This window comes from Mustelus asterias, unplaced genomic scaffold (genome assembly GCF_964213995.1).
Source record: "Mustelus asterias unplaced genomic scaffold, sMusAst1.hap1.1 HAP1_SCAFFOLD_1227, whole genome shotgun sequence".
NCBI classification, from domain to species: Eukaryota; Metazoa; Chordata; class Chondrichthyes; order Carcharhiniformes; family Triakidae; genus Mustelus; species Mustelus asterias.
The window spans coordinates 16,210-37,397 of record NW_027591172.1 but is presented as its reverse complement, the minus strand read 5'-3'; the positions used below and the strand labels follow the sequence as shown (position 1 = coordinate 37,397).

Sequence of the window (21,188 nt, the reverse complement as noted above, 5' to 3'; positions counted from 1 at the left end):
TGTTGCATAAAGTTAAATCTCACGGGATCCAGGGTGAGGTAGTCAATTGGATACAAAATTGGCTTGATGACAGAAGCCAAAGGATGGTTATAGAGTTGTTTTTCAAACTGGAGGCCTGTGACCAGCGGTGTGCCTCAGGGATCAGTGCTGGGCCCACTGTTATTTATCATTTATATTAATGATTTGGATGAGAATATAGGAGGCATGGTTAGTAAGTTTGCAGATGACACCAAGATTGGTGGCAAAGTGGACAGTGAAGAAAGTTATCTCCAATTGCAACGAGATCTTGATCAATTGGGCCAGTGGGCTGACGAATGGCAGATGGAGTTAAATTTAGATAAATGCGAGGTGATGCATTTTGGTAGATTGAACCAGGGCAGGACTTACTCAGTTAATGGTAGGGCGTTGGGGAGAGTTACAGAACAAAGAGATCTAGGGGTACATGTTCATAGCTCCTTGAAAGTGGAGTCACAGGTGGACAGAGTGGTGAAGAAGGCATTCAGCATGCTTGGTTTCATCGGTCAGAACATTGAATACAGGAGTTGGGATAAGACACAGGGTCAATAAGATTAAAGGAGGCAAATGTGTGGCTCAATGATTGGTGTGGGAGGAATGGGTTTGAATTCATTGGCACCAGTCTTGGTGAAGAGGGGCCAGTCTTCATCTGAATCATGCTGGGACCAGAGTCGGGGAGGGGAGGAGGGGGGGGGGGGGTTCAGCTGTGTGGAGAATTAGAAAATCAAAGTTAAAGGAGAGGGTAGAAGTCCAGGTGAATGGAACTGAGGGCTCAGGAGAAGTTAGTAAAGTTTCCAGACCATGCAATAGGACAGAGAGTATCGAAGGTGGCAGGAATCTAACCTCAGGCAGAGCAAAAAATGTGACAAGTATGAGAAGGGCAGCACGGTGGCACAGTGGTCAGCACTGCTGCCTCACAGCGCCAGGGACCCGGGTTCCATTCCCGGGGGCACGGTGGCACAGTGGTTAGCGCTGCTGCCTCACAGCGCCAGGGACCTGGGTTCAATTCCCGGGGGCACGGTGGCACAGTGGTTAGCACTGCTGCCTCACAGCGCCAGGGACCTGGGTTCAATTCCCGGGGGCACGGTGGCACAGTGGTTAGCACTGCTGCCTCACAGCGCCAGGGACCTGGGTTCAATTCCCGGGGGCACGGTGGCACAGTGGTTAGCACTGCTGCCTCACAGCGCCAGGGACCCGGGTTCCATTCCCGGGGGCACGGTGGCACAGTGGTTAGCACTGCTGCCTCACAGCGCCAGGGACACGGGTTCGATTCCCAGGGGCACGGTGACACAGTGGTCAGCACTGCTACCTCACAGCACCAGGGACATGGGTTCAGTTCCTGGCTTGAGTCACTGCCTGTGCAGAGTCTGTAACTCTCCCCGTGTCTGCGTGGGTTTCCTCCCACAGTCCGAAACATGCGCTGGTTAGGTGGATTGGCCGTGCTAAATTCTCCCTCAGTGTATCCGAACAGGTGCTGGAGTGTGGCGACTCGGGGATTTTCACAATAACCTCATTGCAGAGTTAGTGTAAGCCGACTTGTGACACTAATTTAAAAAACCTAAATAAAATGGAGGTGGTCAATGCGGGACTGAGGGTGTTGTACCTCAATGCGGGACTGAGGGTGTTGTACCTCAATGCGGGACTGAGGGTGTTGTACCTCAATGCGGGACTGAGGGTGTTGTACCTCAATGCGGGACTGAGGGTGTTGTACCTCAATGCGGGACTGAGGGTGTTGTACCTCAATGCGGGACTGAGGGTGTTGTACCTCAATGCGGGACTGAGGGTGTTGTACCTCAATGCGGGACTGAGGGTGTTGTACCTCAATGCGGGACTGAGGGTGTTGTACCTCAATGCGGGACTGAGGGTGTTGTACCTCAATGCGGGACTGAGGGTGTTGTACCTCAATGCGGGACTGAGGGTGTTGTACCTCAATGCGGGACTGAGGGTGTTGTACCTCAATGCGGGACTGAGGGTGTTGTACCTCAATGCGGGACTGAGGGTGTTGTACCTCAATGCGGGACTGAGGGTGTTGTACCTCAATGCGGGACTGAGGGTGTTGGACCTCAATGCGGGACTGAGGGTGTTGGACCTCAATGCGGGACTGAGGGTGTTGGACCTCAATGCGGGACTGAGGGTGTTGTACCTCAATGCGGGACTGAGGGTGTTGTACCTCAATGCGGGACTGAGGGTGTTGTGCCTCAATGCGGGACTGAGGGTGTTGTGCCTCAATGCGGGACTGAGGGTGTTGTGCCTCAATGCGGGACTGAGGGTGTTGTGCCTCAATGCGGGACTGAGGGTGTTGTACCTCAATGCGGGACTGAGGGTGTTGTACCTCAATGCGGGACTGAGGGTGTTGTACCTCAATGCGGGACTGAGGGTGTTGGACCTCAATGCGGGACTGAGGGTGTTGTGCCTCAATGCGGGACTGAGGGTGTTGTACCTCAATGCGGGACTGAGGGTGTTGGACCTCAATGCGGGACTGAGGGTGTTGGACCTCAATGCGGGACTGAGGGTGTTGGACCTCAATGCGGGACTGAGGGTGTTGGACCTCAATGCGGGACTGAGGGTGTTGTACCTCAATGCGGGACTGAGGGTGTTGGACCTCAATGCGGGACTGAGGGTGTTGGACCTCAATGCGGGACTGAGGGTGTTGTACCTCAATGCGGGACTGAGGGTGTTGTACCTCAATGCATGCAGTATATCAATCAAGGTCAATGAGCTTGTTGCGCACATTGAAATTGGTCGGTACGATGTTGTGGGCATCACAGAGACGTGGCTGCAAGGGGATCAGGGCTGGGATCGAAATATCCAAGGATAGGTGTCCTATCGGAAGATGTGATGCCGGCGTTGGACTGGGGTAAACACAGTAAGAAGTTTAACAACACCAGGTTAAAGTCCAACAGGTTTATTTGGTAGCAAAAGCCACACAAGCTTTCGGAGCTCCAAGCCCCTTCTTCAGGTGAGTGGGAATTCTGTTCACAAACAGAGCATATAAAGACACAAACTCAATTTACATGAATAATGGTTGGTATGCGAATACTTACAGCTAATCAGGTCTTAATGATACAGACAATGTGAGTAGAGAGAGCATCAAGACAGGTTAAAGAGATGTGTATTGTCTCTAGACAAGACAGCCAGTGAGACTCTGCAGGTCCAGGCAAGCTGTGGGAGTTACAGATAGTGTGACATGAACCCAATATCCCGGTTGAGGCCGTCCTCATGTGTGCGGAACTTGGCTATCAGTCTCTGCTCAGCGACTCTGCGTCGTCGTGTGTCGTGAAGGTCGCCTTGGAGAACATTTACCTGAATATCAGAGGCCGAATGCCCGTGACTGCTGAAGTGTTCCCCAACAGGAAGAGAACAGTCTTGCCTGGTGATTATCGAACGGTGTTCATTCATCCGTTGTCGCAGCGTCTGCATGGTTTCCCCAATGTACCATGCCTCGGGACATCCTTTCCTGCAGCGTATCAGGTAGACAACGTTGGCCAAATTGCAAGAGTATGTACCGTGTACCTGGTGGATGGTGTTCTCACGTGAGATGATGGCATCCGTGTCGATGATCCGGCACGTCTTGCAGAGGTTGCTGTGGCAGGGTTGTGTGGTGTCATGGTCACTGTTCTCCTGAAGGCTGGGTAGTTTGCTGTGGACAATGGTCTGTTTGAGGTTGTGCGGTTGTTTGAAGGCAAGAAGTGGGGGTGTGGGGATGGCCTTGGCGAGATGTTCATCTTCATCAATGACATGTTGAAGGCTCCGGAGGAGATGCCGTAGCTTCTCCGCTCCGGGGAAGTATTGGACGACGAAGGGTACTCTGTCCGCCGTGTCCCGTGTTTGTCTTCTGAGGAGGTCGGTGCGGTTTTTCGCTGTGGCGCGTTGGAACTGTTGATCGATGAGTCGATCGCCATATCCTGTTCTTATGAGGGCATCTTTCAGCGTCTGGAGGTGTCTGTTGCGATCCTCCTCAACTGAGCAGATCCTGTGTATTCGGAGAGCTTGTCCGTAGGGGATGGCTTCTTTAACATGTTTAGGGTGGAAGCTGGAGAAGTGGAGCATCATGAGGTTATCCGTGGGCTTGCGGTACAGTGAGGTGCTGAGGTGACCGTCCTTAATGGAGATGCGTGTGTCCAAGAATGCAACCGATTCCGGAGAGTAGTCTATGGTGAGCCTGATGGTGGGATGGAACTTGTTGATGTCATCATAGAGTTGTTTCAGTGATTGTTCACCATGAGTCCAAAGGAAGAAAATGTTATCTATGTATCTAGTGTATAGCATCGGTTGAAGGTCCCGTGCGGTGAAGAAGTCTTGTTCGAATCTGTGCATGAAGATGTTGGCATATTGAGGTGTGAATTTGGTCCCCATGGCTGTTCCGTGTGTCTGGATGAAGAACTGGTTGTTGAAGGTGAAGACATTGTGGTCCAGGATGAAGCGGATGAGTTGTAAAATTGCATCTGGAAACTGGCAGTTGTCGGCACTGAGGCCATTGCAGCAATGCCATTATCGTGGGGGATGCTGGTGTAGAGTGCCGAGACATCCATTGCCAAGACATCTTTCTATCGAAAGGACAGGCAGATGGGCAAAGGAGGTGGGATCGCCTTGTTCATAAGGAATGAAGTTAAATCGATAGCAAGAAGTGACATAGGATCAGAAGGCATAGAATCTCTGTGGGTAGAATTGAGGAAACGCAAAGGTAAAAAGACCCTGATGGGAGTTATGTACAGGCCCACGAGCAGGAGTCAGGATGTGGGACAGAAAATAAATCAGGAGATAGAAAAGGCAATATTACAATAATCATGGGGGGCTTCAATATGCAGGTGGTCTGGGAAAATCAGGTAGGTAGTGGATCCCAAGAAAAGGAATTTGTGGAATGTCTAAGATGTTTTTTTGGAGCAGCTTGTGACAGAGCCTATTCGGGAACAGGCAATTCTGGATTTGGTGATGTGTAATGAGGCAGACTTGATTATGGAACTTAAGGTGAAGGAACCCTTAGGGAGCAGTGACCACAATATGATAGAATTTACCCTGCAGTTTGAGAGGGAGAAGCTGGAATCAGATGTAACGGTATTACAATTAAATAAAGGTAACTACAAAGACATGAGGGAGGAGCTGGCCAGAGTTGATTGGAAAGAGAGCCTCGCAGGGGAGACAGTGGAACGGCAATTACAGGAGTTTTTGGGGGTTATTCAGGAGGTACAACAGAAATTCATCCCAAGGAGGAGGAAACATGCCACAGGGAGGACGAGGCATCCATGGCTGACGGGGAAGCCAAGGACAGCAGAAACACAAAAGGGAACATAGAACATAGAAAGCCACAGCACAAACAGGCCCTTCGGCCCACAAGTTGCGCTGATCATATCCCTACCTCTAGGCCTATCTATAGCCCTCAATCCCATTAAATCCCATGTACTCATCCAGAAGTCTCTTAAAAGACCCCAACGAGTTTGCCTCCACCACCACCGACGTCAGCCGATTCCACTCACCCACCACCCTCTGAGTGAAAAACTTACCCCTGACATCTCCTCTGTACCTACCCCCCAGCACCTTAAACCTGTGTCCTCTCGTAGCAACCATTTCAGCCCTTGGAAATAGCCTCTGAGAGTCTACCCTATCCAGACCTCTCAACATCTTGTAAACCTCTATCAGGTCACCTCTCATCCTTCGTCTCTCCAGGGAGAAGAGACCAAGCTCCCTCAACCTATCCTCATAAGGCATGCCCCCCAATCCAGGCAACATCCTTGTAAATCTCCTCTGCACCCTTTCAATGGCTTCAACATCTTTCCTGTAATGAGGTGACCAGAACTGCGCGCAGTACTCCAAGTGGGGTCTAACCAGGGTCCTATAAAGCTGCAGCATTATCTCCCGACTCCTAAACTCAATCCCTCGATTAATGAAGGCTAGTACGCCGTACGCCTTCTTGACCGCATCCTCCACCTGCGAGGCCGATTTAAGAGTCCTATGGACCCGGACCCCAAGGTCCTTCTGATCCTCTACACTGCTAAGAATGGTACCCTTCATATTATACTGCTGCTTCATCCCATTGGATCTGCCAAAATGGATCACTACACACTTATCCGGAAAGCATACATAGTGGCAAGGATTAGTGGGAAGGCAGAGGATTGGGAAGGCTTTAAAAGTGAGCAGAGGACAACTAAAAAAGCAATAAGGGGGAAGAAGATGAAATATGAGTGTAAGCTAGCTCGTATTATAAAAGAAGAAAGAGTTTTTTTCAATATATAAAAGGTAGGAGAGAGGCAAAAATAGACATTGGACTACTGGAAAATGAGTCTGGAGAAGCTGCCAGACCTGCTGAGATTTTCCAGCATTTTCTCTTTTGGTTTCAGATTCCAGCATCCGCAGTAATTTGCTTTTATTCTGAAAGGTGCGGTTTGTTGATAGCACTGTGTTTATGGGAGTGTGTCAGTGCACACGAGTCTGTGTCTGTGTGTGAAAACATGTGTGTCTGCATGTCGCAGAGTATTTGGAAGTGAAGTATAAAACAAGACTGAGTCAGCACGGCTTTGTCAAGGGTGATGTCTGACAAATCTGTTAGAGTTCTTTGAGGAGGTAACAAGGAAGTTAGATAAAGGACAACCAGTGGACCTGATTTATTTAGATTTCCAGAAGGCCTTTGACAAGGTGCCACATCGGAGACTTTTAAATAAGTTAAGTGCCCGTGGTGTTAAGGGTAAGAACCTGACATGGGTAGAGGATTGGCTGACTGGCAGAAGGCAGAGAGTGGGGATAAAGGGGTCTTTTTCAGGATGGCAGCCGGTGACTAGTGGTGTGTCTCAGGGGTCGGTGCTGGGACCACAACTTTTCACAATATACATTAACGATTTGGAAGAAGGAACTGAAGGCACTGTTGCTAAGTTTGCAGATGATACAAAGACATGTAGAGGGACAGGTAGTATTGACTTGATTTATTATCGTCACATATTTAAACTAATTTGTCAGGGGAGTGGGAATAGGAGTTATAGTCCAGAAGTCAGTGTTGAGGATGGTGAGGTATTGGGGAAGGTATCAAGGTCAAGGGTGGGTACCGGTAGACAGGAAGGTGGGTTGAAGTGTGTCTACTTCAATGCAAGGAGCATCCGGAACAAGGTAGATGAACTTGGGGCGTGGATTGGTACTTGGGACTACGATGTTGTGGCCATTACGGAGACGTGGGTAGAACAAGGACAGGAATGGTTGTTGGACGTTCCGGGTTACAGATGTTTCACTAAGTGTAGGGAAGCTGGTAAAAGGTGTGGAGGAGTGGCATTGTTAATCAAGGATAGTTTAACGGCTGCGGAAAGGCACTTCGAGGGGGATCTGCACACAGGTAATATGGGCTGAGGTTAGAAATAGGAAAGGAGCGGTCACGTTGTTAGGAGTTTACTATAGGCCCCCAAATAGTAATAGAGATGTGGAGGAAGAAATTGCTAAGCAGATTATGGATATGTGTGGGGGTCACAGGGTCGTTGTCATGGGGGACTTTAACTTTCCAAATATTGATTGGAACCTTTGTAGGTCAAATAGTTCGGATGGGGCAGTTTTTGTGCAGTGTGTGCAGGAGGGTTTCCTGACACAATATGTGGATAGGCCGACAAGAGGTGAGGCCACATTGGATTTGGTAATGGGAAATGAGCCGGGCCAAGTGTTAGATTTGGTTGTGGGAGAGCACTTTGGAGATAGTGACCACAATTCGGTGTCTTTTGTTATTGCAATGGAGAGGGATAGGGCCGTACGGCAGGGCAAGGTTTACAATTGGGGGAGAGGTAATTATGATGCGATTAGGCAAGAATTAGGGGGCATAAGTTGGGAACAGAAACTGTCAGAGAAAGGAACTAATGAAAAGTGGAACTTTTTCAAGGAACAAATACTGGATGTCCTTGATAGGTATGTCCCTGTCAGGCAGGGAGGAAATGGCCGAGTGAGGGAACCATGGTTCACGAAAGAGGTGGAATGTCTTGTGAAAAGGAAGAGGGAAGCTTATGTAGGGATGAGGAAACAAGGTTCAGATGGCTCGATGGAGGGTTACAAGTTAGCAAGGAATGAGCTGAAAAAGGGGCTTAGGAGAGCTAGGAGGGGACACGAGAAGTCCTTGGCGGGTCGGATCAAGGAAAACCCCAAGGCTTTTTACTCTTATGTGAGGAATAAAAGAATGACCAGGGTGAGGTTAGGGCCGGTCAAGGACAGTGGTGGGAACTTGTGTATGGAATCAGTAGAGATAGGCGAGGTGATGAATGAATACTTTTCTTCAGTGTTCATCAAGGAGAGGGGCCATGTTTTTGAGGAAGAGAAGGTGTTACAGGCTAATAGGCTGGAGGAAATAGATGTTCGGAGGGAGGATGTCCTGGCAGTTTTGAATAAACTGAAGGTCGATAAGTCCCCTGGGCCTGATGAAATGTATCCTAGGATTCTTTGGGAGGCAAGGGATGAGATTGCAGAGCCTTTGGCTTTGATCTTTGGGTCCTCGCTGTCCACGGGGATGGTGCCAGAGGACTGGAGAATGGCGAATGTTGTTCCTCTGTTTAAGAAAGGGAATAGAAATGACCCTGGTAATTATAGACCGGTTAGTCTGACTTTGGTAGTTGGTAAATTGATGGAAAAGGTCCTTAGAGATGGGATTTACGACCATTTAGAAAGATGTGGATTAATCCGGGATAGTCAGCACGGATTCGTGAAGGGCAAGTCGTGCCTCACAAATTTGATAGAATTTTTTGAGGAGGTAACTAAGTGTGTTGATGAAGGTAGGGCAGTTGATGTCATATACATGGATTTTAGTAAGGCGTTTGATAAGGTCCCCCATGGTCGGCTTATGATGAAAGTGAGGAGGTGTGGGATAGAGGGAAAGTTGGCCGATTGGATAGGTAACTGGCTGTCTGATCGAAGACAGAGGGTGGTGGTCGATGGAAAATTTTCAGATTGGAGGCAGGTTGCTAGCGGAGTGCCGCAGGGATCAGTGCTTGGTCCTCTGCTCTTTGTGATTTTTATTAATGACTTAGAGGAGGGGGCTGAAGGGTGGATCAGTAAATTTGCTGATGACACCAAGATTGGTGGAGTAGTGGATGAGGTGGAGGGCTGTTGTAGGCTGCAAAGAGACATAGATAGGATGCAAAGCTGGGCTGAAAAATGGCAAATGGAGTTTAACCCTGATAAATGTGAGGTGATTCATTTTGGTAGGACCAATTTAAATGTGGATTACAGGGTCAAAGGTAGGGTTCTGAAGACTGTGGAGGAACAGAGAGATCTTGGGGTTCATATCCACAAATCTCTAAAGGTTGTCACTCAAGTGGATAGAGCTGTGAAGAAGGCCTATAGTGTGTTAGCTTTTATTAACAGGGGGTTGGAGTTTAAGAGCCGTGGGGTTATGCTGCAACTGTACAGGACCTTGGTGAGACCACATTTGGAATATTGTGTGCAGTTCTGGTCACCTCACTATAAGAAGGATGTGGAAGCGCTGGAAAGAGTGCAGAGGAGATTTACCAGGATGCTGCCTGGTTTGGAGGGTAGGTCTTATGAGGAAAGTTTGAGGGAGCTAGGGCTGTTCTCTCTGGAGCGGAGGAGGCTGAGGGGAGACTTAATAGAGGTTTATAAAATGATGAAGGGGATAGATAGAGTGAACGTTCAAAGACTATTTCCTCGGGTGGATGGAGCTATTACAAGGGGGCATAACTATAGGGTTCGTGGTGGGAGATACAGGAAGGATATCAGAGGTAGGTTCTTTACGCTGAGAGTGGTTGGGGTGTGGAATGGACTGCCTGCAGTGATAGTCGAGTCAGACACTTTAGGAACATTTAAGCGGTTATTGGATAGGCACATGGAGCACACCAGGATGATAGGGAGTGGGATAGCTTGATCTTGGTTTCAGATAAAGCTCGGCACAACATCGTGGGCCGAAGGGCCTGTTCTGTGCTGTACTGTTCTATGTTCTATGTATTAACATGCTGTGAAAAGTATTGTTTCTTGTGCGCTATACAAAGCATACTGTTCATAGAGAAGGAAATGAGAGAGTGCAAAATGTAGTGTTACAGTCATAGCTAGGGTGTGGAGAAAGGTCAACTTAATGTAATGTAGGTCCATTCAAAAGTCTGACAGCAGCAGGGAAGAAGTTGTTCTTGAGTCGGTTGGTACGTGACCTCAGACTTTTGTATCTTTTTCCCAATGGAAGAAGGTGGAAGAGAGAATGTCCGGGGTGCGTGGGGTCCTTAATTATGCTGGCTGCTTTGCCGAGGCAGCGGGAAGTGTAGACAGAGTCAATGGATGGGAGGCTGGTTTGCGTGATGGATTGGACTACATTCACGACCTTTTGTAGTTCCTTGCGGTCTTGGGCAGAGCAGGAGCCCAGACCAAGCTGTGATACAACCAGAAAGAATGCTTTCTATGATGCATCTGTAAAAATTGGTGAGAGTCGTAGCGGACATGCCAATTTCCTCCGTCTTCTGAGAAAGTAGAGGCATTGGTGGGCTTTCTTAACTATAGTGTCGGCATGGGGGGACCAGGACAGTTGTTGGTGATCTGGACACCTAAAAACTTGAAGCTCTCGACCGTTTCTGCTTCATCCCTGTTGATGTAGACAGGGGCATGTTCTCCTTTACGCTTCCTGAAGTCGATGACAATCTCCTTTATTTTGTTGACATTGAGGGAGAGATTATTGTTGCTGCACCAGTTCACCAGATTCTCGATCTCATTCCTGTTCTCTGTCTCGTCATTGTTTGAGATCCGACCCACTATGGTGGTATCGTCAGCAAACTTGAAAATCGAATTGGAGGGGAATTTGGCCGCACAGTCATAGGTGTACAAGGAGTATAGTAGGGGGCTGAGAACACAGCCTTGTGGGGCACCAGTGTTGAGGATGATCGTGGAGGAGGTGTTGTTGCCTATCCTTACTGACTGTGGTCTGTGGGTTAGGAAGTTCAGGATCCAGTCGCAGAGGGAGGAGCTGAGGCCCAGGCCACGGAGTTTGGAGATGAGTTTTGTGGGAGTAATAGTGTTGAAGGCTGAGCTGTCGTCAATAAATAGGAATCTGACACAGGTGTCCTTGTTATCTAGGTGTTCCAGGGTTGAGTGCAGGGCCAGGGAGATGGCGTCTGCTGTGGACCTGTTGCGGCGGTAGGTAAACTGCAGTGGATCCAGGCAGTCCGGGAGGCTGGAATTGATTCGTGCCGTGACTAACTTTTTGAAGCACTTCATAATGATGGGTGTCAGAGCCACCGGCCAATAGTCATTAAGGCTGCTTGGCTTTTCTTAGGGACCGGGATGATGGTCGTCTTCTTAAAGCAGATAGGGACCTCAGATTGTTGTAAAGAGAGGTTGAAGATGTCTGTGAATACCCCCGCCAGCTGATCCGCGCAGGATCTGAGTGCACGTCCAGGTACCCCATCCGGGCCACTCGCTTTCCGTGGGTTGACCTTCGAGAAAGCTGCTGTGACATCTGCACTGGTGACCCCCAGATACAGGTTCATCCAGAGCTTCCAGGGTGGAGGGCGTGCTCTCACCGACCTCTTGCGCAAAACGGGCGTAGAATGAATTGAGCTCATCAGGGAGGGGGGGGTTGGAGCCGGCGATTTTACACGCTTTCATCCTGTAGCCTGTTATGTCTTGCAGACCTTGCCATAGTCGGCGGGGGTCGGTGTAGTGAGCCTGGGAATCTAGCTTGGTCTGGTACTGTCTTTTGGCATCTTTGATGGATCTCCTTAGATCGTATCTGGCTTTCTTGTGTAGGTCAGTGTCGCCTGACTTGAACACCTCAGACCTGGACTTCAGCCAGCAGTGGATATCCCTGTTCATCCATGGTTTCCGGTTGGGAAACACACGGATTTGCTTCTTTGGCACACAGTCTTCTACACACTTACTAATGAAGTCAGTTACTGTAGTGGCGTACTCGTTCAGGCTGGTCGCAGAGTTTTTAAATACTGACCAGTCCACTGACTCCAAGCAGCCCCGTAGGAGATCATCCGATTCCTCAGACCAACATTACACAACTTTCTTTAACGGATTGTCCCGCCTCAGTTTTTGCTTGTAAGCCGGGAGCAGGAGCACAGCCTTGTGGTCTGATTTGCCAGAGTGTGGGCGGGTGATAGAGCGGTAGGCATGTTTGATATTTGTGTAGCAGTGGTCGAGGATGTTTGGGTTCTGGTGGAGCAGGAGACGTGTTGGTGGTAACTTGGTCGGACGTTCTTGAGCTTGGCCTGATTGAAGTCCCCGGCCACGATGAACAAGGCCTCGGGATGCTTCGTCTCAAGGCTATTCGTAGTGGTAAATATTTTATCCAGCGCGATCTTCACGTCCGCAAGGGGTGGGATGTAAACTGCCATCAGGATAACGGAGGTGAACTCCCGCGGAAGGTCATAGGGGCGGCATTTTAGCGTCAGGTATTCCAGGTCCAGGGAGCAGAAACTCACTACGTCTGGGCACCACGAGGTGTTGATCAAGAAGCAGACCTCCCGTAGCCTTGCCTGAGGCTGCTGTATGGTCCGTTCGATGGATTGAGAAGCCCTCTGGTTGTAGGGCACTGTCCGGTGAAGCAGGAATGAGCCATGTCTCCGTGAAACAGAGTACACAGCAATCCCTCAGTTCTCTTTGAAAAGTGAGTCTGGCTTTATGTTTGTCTCGTTTGGTTTCCAGAGAGTGGACATTTGCCAGGAGTAAGATGGGGAGGGGGGGAGCCTTGGGATCGCGTTGTTTCACACTCCCCTGCAGGCCTGCACATTTTCCAGCTTCCTGGAGTATCTGCTTCTTTTCGAGCCTGGGAGACAGTGAGAGTGGTTTGCGGTGTTAAGGGTATGGTTGTGACCAATGAGGCTCTTCGCTCTGGTCGGTGTGTGGATGGAGGATTTGTTGCCTTGCCTGCAGTTCCTGCGTCGGTCGATGGGTCTGCGCGGTCGGGCGTTCTGGGTCGCTGTTGGGCTGTGGTTTGGCTTTGCCGGTCGCTGGATATCCAGACCATGCTCCGGCGTGGATAGCTCGAAGGCCGGTCAGTGGATGATGTCCCTGGGGTGGCGGTCGCGGATGAGTCTGTGTATCGGGGTCCACTGGGTCAGTGCCAGGCCAGGCTCTTCCTTCAGAGGTCGGAGGTCCTTTCGACCTGCGAGTGAATTGTAAAGAGCAGTGTTAGTGACTGTGAGGCTGGGAGAGTTTATTTTTAGGAGCATGGGGGCGACTGTCGAAGGGGGAGGGAAGGGGGGGGGGGTGCGTGGGGGGGAGGGAGTGCTTGGAGTCTGCAGGAGGTGGCAGCTCTCCGGCTGAGAGGGGCTGGGACGGGGGAGAGGCCTCCAGGATGCAGGCTCTGCTCATTGGGGGAGCAGCAGAGTGAAGGTGCTGACTTCCCCTGCGTGGTCTTTTCCTGGGCTCTCGGAGTGCTCCGAGTATAGGCCCCAGGCTTCTGGGGCCTTTTCCTGGTGTGTGTCCAGCTGCTGTGGGGGAATCCGGGGCTGCAGCACCGGCTCAATCTCAGGGCAGTCAGATCGGCTGCTCCATGGTCCTAAGGACCGCCCGATCTGCATTGAAGCATTGTGAGGAAGCAGGGGGGCTGCAGAAGGACTGGGACAGGAGAGTGGGCAAAGAAGCGGCAGATGGAATACAATGTGGAAAAGTGTGAGGTTATTCACTTTGGAAGGAGGAATGGAGGCAGAGACTATTTTCCAAATGGGGAAATGCCTTAGGAAATCAGAAACACAAAGGGACTTGGGAGTCATTGTTCAAGATTCTCTTAAGGTTAACGTGCAGGTTCAGTCGGCAGTTAGGAAGGCAAATGCAATGTTAGCATTCATGTCGAGAGGGCTAGAATACAAGTGCAGGGATGGACTTCTGAGGCTGTATAAGGCCCTTTTTTTAAAAAACCTCTCGGCTAGTCCCAGTTGCCCACATTTGGCCCCTATCCCTCCAGAGCCATCTTACCCATGTAACTATCTAAATGCTTTTTAAAAGACAAAATTGTACCCGCCTCACATTAGTGTGTTTCCAATCCACCGGGACAAATATTACAAAGAACAATGAAAAGTCCAGCACAGGAACAGGCTCTTCGGCCCTCCAAGCCTGTACCAATCATGATGCTCTAACGAAACTAAAAAATACCTCCTGCCCTTACCCAGTCCGTGTCCCTCTGTTCCCTCCCTATTCATCGACCCATCCAGATGCCTCTTAAATGTTGCTAATGTTCCTGCTTCCACCACCTCCTCGGCAGCGCGTTCCAGGCAGAACCAGCCGTGGTGTAATGGAATTGGCAGTTGCTGTTTCCCCCCTCAACAATATCCAGTGTATTTAACTTCACTCTTTATTTGTTGAGGGGATGTGGGCGTCGCTGGCTGGGCCAGCCTTTATCTCTTCTCCAAACTGCCCTCCACTTCAGAGGACATTTCACAGACAGCCACATTGCTGTGGCTCTGGGCTCACTGCTTTACTTGTGACAGCCCCAGCTGTACCATCAACTCACCACTTGCTCAGAGTGAAATCAACCTGCCACAGTTTTGCCCATTCCCCGAGTCTGTTAATATCCCTTTGGGTTTTTATGGCATCTCCTACACCGTCGACAATGCCGCCTAACTCTGTGTCATCAAGTCAGCACTTTGAGTCACTAATAATTTCAATTAGATTGGAGCAGATTCAGGAGAAACCTCGACTCAGAGTGGGGGGCCGGGGGGGAATGTGGGAGGGGGTCGAGGGCGAGAGCAGGTGGCAGGGTTGTGAGGGATAGAGACTGATACACCATTTTCTCACTCTTCTCTCTGCAGATCCGATGGAAGTTGCTGTCCTCAAAGAATTGAAGAATCTGGGATCTTGCAGTGCCCTTAAACTCGCAAAAAACATGGGCCACCAATCAAAGAAAGGTGTTAATCCCACCCTGTACACCCTGGAGATGAAAGGCCTCGTCAGAAAGGAAGGCGGGTTGTGGCTGTGTGTATCCGACAGGGATGAAAGAGGTGAGAGACATGGCCAGAACATTCCCTGGGGAACGCCACGACCCAGCTCCTGGCACAGTTCACAGTTCAATGCTCGGGGTGGAGGGTAGGGGAGATTCGTTAGAACATCCCGACCCCAGAGGGAACGAGGGTGTTCAGTTCACATGGAGAGAGACTGGGGGTATTGAGGGGGGGGTCGTTCTCCTTCGAGCAGGGAAGGTTAAGGGGGAGATTGAATCGAGGCGTTCCGAATCGGGGAAGGGGGTTTGTGACGGGAGTCGATAAGGAGAAACTGTTCCCAGCGACAGGAGGGTCGGGGACCAGAGGGGGACACAGATTGAAGGTGATTGGAAAAGAACCAGAGGGGGTGAGGGGGGGGTGAGGGAATGTTTATTGTGGACGCAGCGAGTTGTTGTGATCTGGAAGGCGCTGTCTGAAAGGGCGGCGGAAGCAGATTCAACAGGAACTTTCCAAAGGGGCAACTGGAGAAATACTCGATGGGGAAAGATTGACAGAGAGATGGAGGGGAGGGGATTCTTTGTTCACAGACCAGTACACACACACTGGGCTGAATGGCCCCCTCGTGTGATTCAATGTGTTCTTTTGTCTCTCTTCTCCGACAGATACAGGGGCCAGTGGGATTGGAAGCAGCAGCCCAGGAACAGGCGGCACGGGGACCAGAAGGCAGATGCCAAACATCCAGGTCAACAATCACTACAACTTCAACATTTCAGTTGATAATAGCCTGAGTGAGAAGAATACCACCATAAACCAGCAGGGTCCCTGTACGAACAACATCTCCAGCAGTGTGCAGGGAAACAGCTACCTGCAAGTGGGATCCAGGAACACCATGGATATCGGGGACAGCAGCCAAGAAGAGGAAAACCAAAGCACACAAGGTAACCTTCCAACCCACCCCCGCATCAATCAGAGGAAAGGCCCAGACTTCACCCCAGACCTTTACTGAGGGAGTGCCGCACTGTCAGAGGGTCAGTGCTGAGGGAGTGCCGCACTATCAGAGGGTCAGTGCTAAGGGAGTGCCGCACTGTCAGAGGGTCAGTGCTGAGGTAGTGCCGCACTGTCAGAGGGTCAGTACTGAGGGAGTGCCGCACTGTCAGAGGGTCAGTGCTGAGGGAGCGCCGCACTATCAGAGGGTCAGTAATGAAGGAGTGCTTCACTGTCAGAGGATCAGAACTGAGGGAGTGCCGCACGGTCAGAGGGTCAGTGCTGAGGGAGTGCCGCATTGTCAGAGGGTCAGTACTGAGGGAGTGCCGCACTGTCAGAGGGTCAGTACTGAGGGAGTGCCGCACTGTCAGAGGGTCAGTACTGAGGGAGTGCCGCACTGTCAGAGGGTCAGTGCTGAGGGAGTGCCGCACTGTCAGAGGGTCAGTACTGAGGGAGTGCCGCACTGTCAGAGGGACAGTACTGAGGGAGTGCTGCACTGTCAGAGGATCAGAACTGAGGGAGTGCCGCACTGTCAGAGGGTCAGTGCTGAGGGAGTGCTGCACTGTCAGAGGATCAGAACTGAGGGAGTGCCGCACTGTCAGAGGGTCAGTGCTGAGGGAGTGCTGCACTGTCAGAGGGTCAGTGCTGAGGGAGTGCCGCACGGTCAGAGGGTCAGTGCTGAGGGAGTGCTGCACTATCAGAGGGTCAGTGCTGAGGGAGTGCCGCACTGTCAGAGGGTCAGTACTGAGGGAGTGCCGCACTGTCAAAACGTCAGTACTGAGGGAGTGTCACACTGTCAAAACGTCAGTACTGAGGGAGTGCCGCACTGTCAGAGGGTCAGTGCTGAGGGAGTGCCACACTATCAGAGGGTCAGTGCTGAGGGAGTGCCGCACTATCAGAGGGTCAGTACGAGGGAGTGCCGCACTGTCAGAGGGTCAGTACTGAGGGAGTGCCGCACTGTCAGAGGGTCAGTACTGAGGGAGTGCCGCACTGTCAGAGGGTCAGTACTGAGGGAGTTCCGCACTTTCAGAGGGTCAGTACTGAGAGAGTGCCGCACTGTCAGAGGGTCAGTGCTGAGGGAGTGCTGCACTGTCAGAGGATCAGAACTGAGGGAGTGCCGCACTGTCAGAGGGTCAGTGCTGAGGGAGTGCTGCACTGTCAGAGGGTCAGTGCTGAGGGAGTGCCGCACGGTCAGAGGGTCAGTGCTGAGGGAGTGCTGCACTATCAGAGGGTCAGTGCTGAGGGAGTGCCGCACTGTCAGAGGGTCAGTACTGAGGGAGTGCCGCACTGTCAAAACGTCAGTACTGAGGGAGTGTCACACTGTCAAAACGTCAGTACTGAGGGAGTGCCGCACTGTCAGAGGGTCAGTGCTGAGGGAGTGCCACACTATCAGAGGGTCAGTGCTGAGGGAGTGCCGCACTATCAGAGGGTCAGTACGAGGGAGTGCCGCACTGTCAGAGGGTCAGTACTGAGGGAGTGCCGCACTGTCAGAGGGTCAGTACTGAGGGAGTGCCGCACTGTCAGAGGGTCAGTACTGAGGGAGTGCCGCACTGTCAGAGGGTCAGTGCTGAGGGAGTGCCGCACTGTCAAGAGGATCAGAACTGAGGGAGTGCCGCACTGTCAGAGGGTCAGTACTCAGGGAGTGCCGCACTGTCAGAGGGTCAGTACTCAGGGAGCCCCGCACTGTCAGAGGGTCAGTACTGAGGGAGTGCCGCACTGTCAGAGGGTCAGTACTGAGGGAGTGCCGCACTGTCAGAGGGTCAGTACTGAGGGAGTGCGCACTGTCAGAGGGTTAGTACTGAGGGAGTGCCGCACTGTCAGAGGGTCAGTACTGAGGGAGTGCCGCACTGTCAGAGAGTCAGTGCTGAGGGAGTGCCGCACTGTCAGAGGGTCAGTACTGAATGAGTGCCGCACTGTCAGAGGGTCAGTACTGAATGAGTGTCGCACTGTCAGAGGGACAGTACTGAGGGAGTGCCGCAGTGTCAGAGGGTCAGTGCTGAGGGAGTGCCGCACTGTCGGAGGGTCAGTACTGAGGGAGTGCCGCACTGTCAGAGGGTCAGTACTGAGGCAGTGCCGCACTGTCAGAGCGTCAGTACTGAGGGAGTGCCGCACTGTCAGAGGGTCAGTACTGAGGGAGTGCTGCACTGTCAGAGGGTCAGTACTGAGGGAGTGCCGCACTGTCAGAGGGTCAGTACTGAGTACTGCACTGTCAGAGAGTCAGTACTGAGGGAGTGCTGCACTGTCAGACGGTCAGTACTGAGGGAGTGCCGCAGTGTCAGAGGGTCAGTACTGAGGGAGTGCCGCACTGTCGGAGGGTCAGTACTGAGGGAGTGCCGCACTGTCAGAGGGTCAGTACTGAGGGAGTGCCGCACTGTCAGAGGGTCAGTACTGAGGGAGTGCTGCACTGTCAGACGGTCAGTACTGAGGGAGTGCCGCAGTGTCAGAGGGTCAGTACTGAGGGAGTGCCGCACTGTCAGAGGGTCAGTGCTGAGGGAGTGCCGCACTGTTCTGTTTTGGATGAAATATGGAAGCTTGGTCCTGTCTGTTTTGTGAGGTGAATGTGATGTATCCCTCATCCACTGATGGGACAGGGTCAGTGGATGAGGTTGCTTCCCAGAGTCTGTGGCCCAATACTTAACCCTTAAATCAAAATTGGAAAATGTTGCTTGTGGCATCTTGCTGTGTACAAATCAGCCAATACCCTTCCTGCAACAACAGTGGCAGCTCATCATTGGTTGTTGAGGTGTTCTGGGCATCCTGTGAGGGGGTTGGGTCAATAACCGTTGTCTTCTATTCTTGAATAGGGAGCTCCGAGCCCCGGGTTCCTGAGGACCAAGTTGGAGGCACCTCGGAGCTGAACAATACAGAGGAACCAAGGGAAGGAGCCTCGGTGCAGGGTGGTACTGAGTCCCAAGACGGAGGAGCCTTGGAACCGGACAGTGAATTTAACATCAAGGTCATCACTGAGCAACTGAGCGGTTTCCAGATCGGGAACAGGAACCAGATGAGGAACGGTTGGGAATCCCCAATTGAGGGTCCCCCCAGGGAGGGTCCCCCCAGTGAGGGTCCCCCCAGTGAGGGTCCCCCCAGTGAGGGTCCCCCCAGTGAGGGTCCCCCCAGGGAGGGTCCCCCCAGTGAAGGTCCCCCCAGTGAGGGTCCCCCCAGGGAGGGTCCCCCCAGTGAGGGTCCCCCCAGGGAGGGTCCCCCCAGGGAGGGTCCCCCCAGGGAGGTTCCCCCCAGTGAGGGTCCCCCCAGTGAGGGTCACTCATTTGAAAGCTTCTCAAGTGAAGATTCCTTTGTTTGGGAATCTCGATGATGAATGGTGTTTCCATCGAGTCCTCTGGAGTCCAAAATATCTGGTGATGGGGCAGGGAAGATTGCGGGAGCCCCAGGTAATCAAGTAGCAGTTCTGACAAGGCTTAACTCTTCTTAATTCCTTCTGTTGGCGGCACGGTGGTGCAGTGGTTAGCACTGCTGCCTCACAGTGCCAGGGACCCGGGTTTGATTCCCGGGGGCACGGTGACACAGTGGGTTAGCACTGCTGCCTCACAGTGCCAGGGACCCGGGTTTGATTCCCGGGGGCACGGTGGTGCAGTGGTTAGCACTGCTGCCTCACAGTGCCAGGGACCCGGGTTCGATTCCCGGGGGCACGGTGGGTTAGCGCTGCTGCCTCACAGTGCCAGGGACCCGGGTTCGATTCCCGGGGGCACGGTGGTGCAGTGGTTAGCACTGCTGCCTCACAGTGCCAGGGACCCGGGTTTGATTCCGGCCTCGGGTGACTGTCTGTGTGGAGTCTGCACGTTCTCCCCGTGTCTGCATGGGTTTCCTACCACAATAAGGATGTGCAGGTTAGGTGGATTGACCATGCTAAATGTGTGTGGTTATAGGAATATGGTGGGGAGTGGGCCTGGGTAAGATGCTCTTCAGAGAGTCAGTGCTGAGTTGATGGGCCGAATGGCCTCCTTCTGCACTGTATTTCCTGGTATTCCAATACAGCCCTGTCCCAGGACACCTTGTCAAGCAGACATTGAAGATGTCATGGTCTCTATTTGATCAGGAAACTCCCCTTAAATCCATTGTCACAGGACGATAGACATTGTGTTCAGTTTTATGTGATCAATGTAAATGCATATTTGGAAGAATGTGCTCCTGTCAGTCTCTGGTTGGGTTGCTACTTCGATTTGAGGATGAAAATTGGATACACTGGACGTTTTAATAGTTGAGATTATTCTTGAATGAAATTCTGCTTCATTGTCCATGAGAATTGGGTTTCTTTTTGCTAAGTTGTAATAAAATATATGATTATCAAAACTGTATCAGTGCGTTCCCCTTGGAGAAGAGAAGATTGAGAGGAAATTTGATTGAGGTGTTCAAAATCATGAGGGATCTGGACAGAGGAGATGGGGAGAAACTGTTCTGCTCGTGGAGGGATCGAGAATCAGGAGACGTAGATTTACAGCAATCACCAAAGGAAGTGATGATGACTCGAGGAGAAACTTTCTCACACTCACATACTATTACACTTACACATGCTCATAGTCAAACTTAAACACACTCACATCAATACTCATGCACACACACAAGAATGAATGTATAGATATTGCTGTCTGGATATGTACATATGTTACTCAAAACAAGTGGCTGTGGTGGAAGAATCAATCCAAATTAGTCCTTTCCTCAGTGCTACTAACCGACAAGAAGCTCTTCCCCCTAAAGTATTCCAGCTATCTCTATTTATCGGACAATCGATGTCACATGATTAATTAGCAATTCCCTTAATCACGCTGTGATTATGTGTGGGTTGGGAAGTCTAAAACTAGAGGGTACAGGTTTAAGGTGAGAGATACAAAAGTGTCCAGAGGGGCAATTTTTTCACTCAGAGAGTGGTGAGTGTCTGGAACAAGCTGCCAGAGGTAGTAGTAGAGGCGGGTACAATTTTGTCTTTTAAAAAGCATTTGGACAGTTACATGGGTACGATGGGTATAGAGGGATATGGGCCAAATGTGGGCAATTGGGATTAGCTTAGTGATAAAAACTGGGTGGCATGGACAAGTTGGGCCGAAGGGCCTGTTTCCATGCTGTAAACCTCTCTGACTCTATGATTAACAGCGCATTCACAAAATACACGCACAGTGATTCACAATATACATTCCTACATGTACACTCACATAAGACCATAAGACATAGGAGCAGAATTAGGCCACTCGGCCCATCGAGTCTGCTCTGCCATTCAATCATGGCTGATATTTTTCTCATCCCCATTCTCCTGCCTTTTCCCCATAACCCCTGATCCCCTTATTAATCAAGAACCTATCTATCTCTGTCTTAAAGACACTCAATGACCCGGCCTCC

General features: G+C 51.2%; 1 protein-coding gene across 1 annotated transcript in view; it reads left to right on the top strand.

Annotated features, from left to right (window-relative positions):
- LOC144488029 (uncharacterized) overlaps positions 1-20,140 on the top strand; it is a 40,484-nt gene extending 20,344 nt beyond the window's left edge. The window contains exons 4-6 of the mRNA XM_078206046.1: positions 14,724-14,912; positions 15,515-15,790; positions 18,641-20,140. Coding sequence (XP_078062172.1) covers positions 14,724-14,912; positions 15,515-15,790; positions 18,641-19,152 — 977 coding nt within the window. The 3' untranslated portion in view covers positions 19,153-20,140. The remainder of the gene's footprint in view (positions 1-14,723; positions 14,913-15,514; positions 15,791-18,640) is intronic.
- Positions 20,141-21,188: the final 1,048 nt, after the last annotated feature.